This window comes from Nycticebus coucang, chromosome 6 (genome assembly GCF_027406575.1).
Source record: "Nycticebus coucang isolate mNycCou1 chromosome 6, mNycCou1.pri, whole genome shotgun sequence".
Classification (NCBI taxonomy): domain Eukaryota; kingdom Metazoa; phylum Chordata; class Mammalia; order Primates; family Lorisidae; genus Nycticebus; species Nycticebus coucang.
Window position 1 is genome coordinate 18,261,032 of NC_069785.1, and position 5,312 is coordinate 18,266,343.

At 58.6% G+C, this 5,312-nt stretch overlaps 1 protein-coding gene across 2 annotated transcripts; it reads left to right on the forward strand.

Moving 5' to 3' along the window:
• The first annotated feature begins 693 nt into the window (after window positions 1-693).
• On the forward strand, window positions 694-4,505 carry NKX2-1 (NK2 homeobox 1). Of its 2 annotated transcripts, XM_053593848.1 has the most exons (4): window positions 795-882; window positions 1,325-1,469; window positions 1,566-1,951; window positions 2,896-4,505. In XM_053593848.1, exons 3-4 carry the CDS (start codon window positions 1,579-1,581, stop codon window positions 3,633-3,635), a joined length of 1,113 nt encoding a protein of 370 aa, XP_053449823.1. In that variant the 5' UTR covers window positions 795-882; window positions 1,325-1,469; window positions 1,566-1,578; the 3' UTR covers window positions 3,636-4,505. The 2 variants fall into 2 exon arrangements, with proteins under 2 accessions (XP_053449822.1, XP_053449823.1); XM_053593847.1 differs by lacking the exon at window positions 1,325-1,469 and having other exon boundaries at window positions 694-882.
• Window positions 4,506-5,312: the final 807 nt, after the last annotated feature.

Genomic DNA, 5,312 nt, shown 5'->3' on the forward strand with positions numbered 1-5,312 from the left:
ACTGGCCATTTACGCCACCACTTTAAACAAAGATATTTGGTTATTCCTGGGAAGCAAGTGCACTTTTGCATGGCTGAGCTCCGGGAGGAGGCAAACCTCAGCCCAGCCTCCCGCCCGCTGGGTTGCGGGGCTTGAGTATTCGCCCCCTCCCGGCCAGCGGGTCCCACCGGGGTTCGGGCTCAGTTCTGCCGAGCAAAGGACGGGCGGGCACTCCCTCTGCTCCCTGCCTGCACCCTCCCTGAAGCACCAGAGGGAAAAACGGCGCGTCCCTGGGCTCGGGTGCTGGGGCTGTGATGTCTTCGGAACGTCAGTTCCAGCCCCAGACCCCTGCATGTCCGGGCGATGGGCGAGGGTCGGGGACACCAGGTTTGTTCGAGGTGGGGCAACTTCAGTGACGGGCCCTCCGGTTAGTCCTCCTTTCCCATCCTCCCAGCTCTGGAGGCCAGTAGTGTGTTTGCCTGGGCCAGGAATGGGGGTGGGGAAGGGGAGCATCCAGTGAGGCGGTGGGGGCGCGCTGTGGGGGGGAGGCTGGCCAACTGACAAGCCCCTGATCTGGGTTGGGGGCGGCGCGGGGATCCGGGACAGCCTCCCGGCGGCACTCGGCCCCCTACTTAGCGCCCCCTCCACCCGCTCGAATTCTCTCGGGTAGGGGGGAAAGGGGGCGGGGTGCAGAGGTGTCCTTCTGACGGCGGCAGAAGCAGCAGACAGACTGACAGACACGTAGACCAACAGTGCAGCCCTAGGGTTCGTCCCCAGACTCGCTGGCTCATTTGGTGGCGACTGGGGCTCAGCGCAGCGAAGCCCGATGTGGTCCGGAGGCGGTGGGAAGGCGCGGGGCTGGGAGGCCGCGGCGGGAGGGAGGAGCAGCCCCGGCAGGCTCAGGTGAAATCCCCCCACCCCGTCCCTTGGCCCCCTCCTCCTAAAGACCTGTCCCCGCCCCGGGAACCCCGACCGAATAGGAAAGTGCTTCCACTTCGTAACTCCGCAAGTTGGTTGCAAAGCAGCATTCACCTTCCTTCCTCCCAACCATCTCTCCTCCTCGGCTACTCCCCACCCCACCTCCTGCCCTCCCCGCTCTCGGTTCCCTCCTCCTTCCCCTCCCCCGCCTCCTCCCCGCGCGCCGGTGGCACCCCACAAAAATGGGGGTGGGGGTGTCCACGGGAGGGGGGAAATGCTTTGGGTCTCCTCTCTGCCTCTCTCTCTCTTTCTCTCTTTGAGACCCCCAAATCCTGACAAGTGAAACTTAAAGGTGTTTACCTTGTCATCAGCATGTAAGCTAATTATCTCGGGCAAGATGTAGGCTTCTATTGTCTTGTTGCTTTAGCGCTTACGCCCCGCCTCTGGTGGCTGCCTAAAACCTGGCGCCGGGCTAAAACAAACGCGAGGCAGCCCCCGAGCCTCCACTCAAGCCAATTAAGGAGGACTCGGTCCACTCCGTTACGTGTACATCCAACGAGACCGGCGTTAAGGTAACACCAGAATATTTGGCAAAGGAGAAAAAAAAGCAGCGAGGCTTCGCCTTCCCCCTCTCCCTTTTTTTTCCCTCCTCTTCCTTCCTCCTCCAGCCGCCGCCGAATCATGTCGATGAGTCCAAAGCACACGACTCCGTTCTCAGTGTCTGACATCTTGAGTCCCCTGGAGGAAAGCTACAAGAAAGTGGGCATGGAGGGCGGCGGCCTCGGGGCTCCGCTGGCGGCGTACAGGCAAGGCCAGGCGGCACCGCCAGCCGCGGCCATGCAGCAGCACGCGGTGGGACACCACGGCGCAGTCACCGCCGCCTACCACATGACGGCGGCGGGGGTGCCCCAACTCTCGCACTCCGCCGTGGGGGGCTACTGCAACGGCAACCTGGGCAACATGAGCGAGCTGCCGCCTTACCAGGACACCATGCGGAACAGCGCCTCCGGCCCCGGATGGTACGGCGCCAACCCAGACCCGCGCTTCCCCGCCAGTAAGTGAGGCCGCCCCACTGAGGGGCCGAGGGTGAGCACAGGAGGCGCCGCAAGGTCGCCAGTAAGGCACGGCGCCACCAGGCTGCTCCCTGGTCATCGGGCGGGCGGCCCGGCAGCCGCTCAAATAACTTGGGTGTGGGAGCTGGGGATTCTTCCCCCTGCTGGGCTGGGGGGTCCGCGAAGAGGCACGTGGTACCTCTGGGGTCCTGCCGACAGGTGTTGGTACTCTGTATCTCCCAGGCGTGGGCGATCCGCAGCTGTGCTCTGCGCGGAAGACCTCGGAGCGGGAGGCGAGCCCGGAGCTGAGGGAGCAGGGGCAAGCAGGGCCGAGCAGGGCAGGCAGAGGCTTGGCCTGGCAAGGAGGGAGGCTGTCCTGTTGGGATGCACTCAGGCGCCCAGCCCGGGCAGGTGGGAGGGCGCGAAGCTCTGAAGTTCCGGAGGGGGCTCTAATGGGCCAAGCGGATGTCCTCAGCAGAGAGAAGCCAAGAGGAAAATCATCTAAAGGCTTAAGCTTTTGAGAGGCAACACCCCCTCCCCTGACCTCCCAAAGTTGGGGTCTACCGTCGGACCCCACTTCCCGGCATGTGCCCAGTTCACCGTCTGTGGCCAGTTAACCAGTCAACTTCGTGCCTCTAACCCGGGTTGGGCACGAAAGGAGCCAGAGCGGCCTTTTCCCCCTCTGTGAAAGGGAACCGAGACTAAGGGAGGGCAGGCAGGGTTAGGGTTGGGAGGGCCCCAGTACAGCCCTCGACGGCACAGTACGGGGCCGGTGCTGGCGATTCCTCGAAGCGGGGCCTCTTGAGACCAGGTGCTAGACCACCTGGGAGAGGAGGGCGCCGTCGGGGTCAGGAGGGCCGGGTGGGCCAAGCGCGCGGAAAGCAGGGGTGGCCTGGCCCTGGCCCTGGCCCGGCCCTGGCCGACCCTGTGCGTTTGTCGCTTACAGTCTCCCGCTTCATGGGCCCAGCGAGCGGCATGAATATGAGCGGCATGGGCGGCCTGGGCTCGCTGGGGGACGTGAGCAAGAACATGGCCCCGTTGCCAAGCGCGCCGCGCCGGAAGCGCCGGGTGCTCTTCTCCCAGGCACAGGTGTATGAGCTGGAGCGACGCTTCAAGCAACAGAAGTACCTGTCGGCGCCGGAGCGCGAGCACCTGGCCAGCATGATCCACCTGACACCCACGCAGGTCAAGATCTGGTTCCAGAACCACCGCTACAAGATGAAGCGCCAGGCCAAGGACAAGGCGGCGCAGCAGCAGCTGCAGCAGGACAGCGGCGGCGGGGGCGGCGGGGGCGCCGGGTGCCAACAGCAGCAACAAGCTCAGCAGCAGTCGCCGCGCCGTGTGGCGGTGCCCGTCCTGGTGAAAGACGGCAAACCGTGCCAGGCGGGCGCCTCTGCGCCGGGCGCGGCCACCCTGCAGGGTCACGCGCAGCAGCAGGCACAGCAGCAGGCGCAGGCCGCGCAGGCGGCAGCAGCGGCTATCTCGGTGGGCAGCGGCGGGGCCGGCCTGGGCGCACACCCGGGCCACCAGCCGGGCAGCGCAGGCCAGTCTCCGGACCTGGCACACCACGCCGCCAGCCCCGCGACGCTGCAGGGCCAGGTCTCCAGCCTGTCTCACCTGAACTCTTCGGGCTCGGACTACAGCACCATGTCCTGCTCCACCCTGCTATATGGTCGGACCTGGTGAGAGGACGCCAGCCCGCCCCAGCCCTGCGCGCTGCCTCACCGCTTCCCCTCCTGCCCGCCACACAGACCACCACCCCCAGGCTGCTCCACAAGCTTCGACTTTTTCTTGAGAACCTGTCCGCATTTAGACCAAGGAGGGGGGGAACCCACAAAGGCCAAACTGCTGGACGTCTTTCTTTTTCTAAAATTTGTGGGGGGGTTTAAAAAAAAAAAGAAAAAAACAACCAAGCGAATCCAACCCTTCTTAAGGAATCTTTAAACAGAGAAGGACATAAAACAGCTTTGGGGGTGCTTTTTTGGTGATTCCAATGGGTTTCCCACGCCGGGGCGGGGCCCCACTTGGAGAGGGCTCTACACTGACACGGCTATGAACTCTAAAGATCGAAAACTTCATACTGGGTACACTCTGCCAGTAAAGTGGACTCGCTTGTAAATATCAGGAATTTATTTTAGGGAGGAGAACGGGAGTTGGGGAGAGGAAAGACTCTTCAATATAACCCACTTTCACTGACACAAAGGAAGTGCCGCTTCCCGGCGCCCTCTAGCCGCCTAGGCAGCCAGGACCGTTCATCCAGGAAAATTGTTTTATGTTTGATGTGAACTTGTAGCTGTAAAATGCTGTCAAAAGTTGGACTAAATGCCTAGTTTTTAGTAATCTGTACATTTTGTTGTAAAAAGAAAACCACTCCCTGTTCCCAGCCTCTCACATTTTTTATGGGCATCGACAAATCTGTGTATATTATTTGGCAGTTTGGTATTTGCTGGTCAGTCTTTTTCTGTTGTAACTTATGTAGATATTTGGCTTAAATATAGTTCCTAAGAAGCTTCTAATAAATTATACAAATTAAAAAGATTCTTTTTCTGATTAAAACCCTCCTTTTAGTTTGGTTTTGATTTGCTTTCTTTTAATTTTTATTTTTTGGTTGGTGGGGGTCTCATCCTTGGCTTGATGAGATCCAGATTGTTTGGGTTTGAGCTCAAGAATTCTGAACCAGCTAAGGAGGTGAGGTCCATAGTTCTCGCCCCATGGAAAGAGGCAAGTTTTGTTCAACCAGGAATTGAGTGGAATCACCTCGTGAGCATTCTTGAGACTCCACAATGGAAAAGCCAAACTACTTGCACCGGGAGGGAGAGAGGAAGAAACCAAAGGGCTCTTTTTTCTTTTTCTTCCTTCTTTCTTTCTTTTTAAATTTAAAGCCAGGCTTCTTTTTTATAGAAAACTCAGAACTATCTACTGTGGTCTTACACAGCTGAGCCAACATTTAAAACAGTAGGCCATGAGACCCATTTTAAATAATCCTGCACGAGCTGTCATTTTCAGTGGAGGATTGCTCCTATAGATTTCACCATAAAACCTTTTTCCTAATCAGTGGTTGAGCTCCTTCATAGTTAGAATTTGATGGCAGGCTGTTTTTGAAAGTGTGGAAATCATTCCGAAATTTGTTTCTGCTCTAAAATGGCAATCTCTGCTCAGGGACCAGCAGTGGCTGCCCTTGCCTCTGCCAGTGTTAGGGTGGCCGGGAAGGACTTCAGGAGCTGGGGTTTCACTCTGTTCCCATCTCTAGTCTCTTAAATCTTTGCAACAAGAAATCTTTCTCCTCACTTGTGATTCTTTCTTCTGACTTCTAATTTCTCAGTCTCAGCGTTCAGAGGTTTGTGTTGGGGATGCCATGTTGGG

Coding starts and splice junctions, on each gene's coding strand:
- NKX2-1 (XM_053593847.1), top strand. CDS start 806: ATGTGGTCCGGAGGCGGTGGGAAGGCGCGGGGCTGGGAGGCCGCGGCG. Junction 883..1,565: donor AGCAGCCCCGGCAGGCTCAG/GTGAAATCCCCC, acceptor TTCCTCCTCCAG/CCGCCGCCGAATCATGTCGA. Junction 1,952..2,895: donor AGACCCGCGCTTCCCCGCCA/GTAAGTGAGGCC, acceptor TGTCGCTTACAG/TCTCCCGCTTCATGGGCCCA.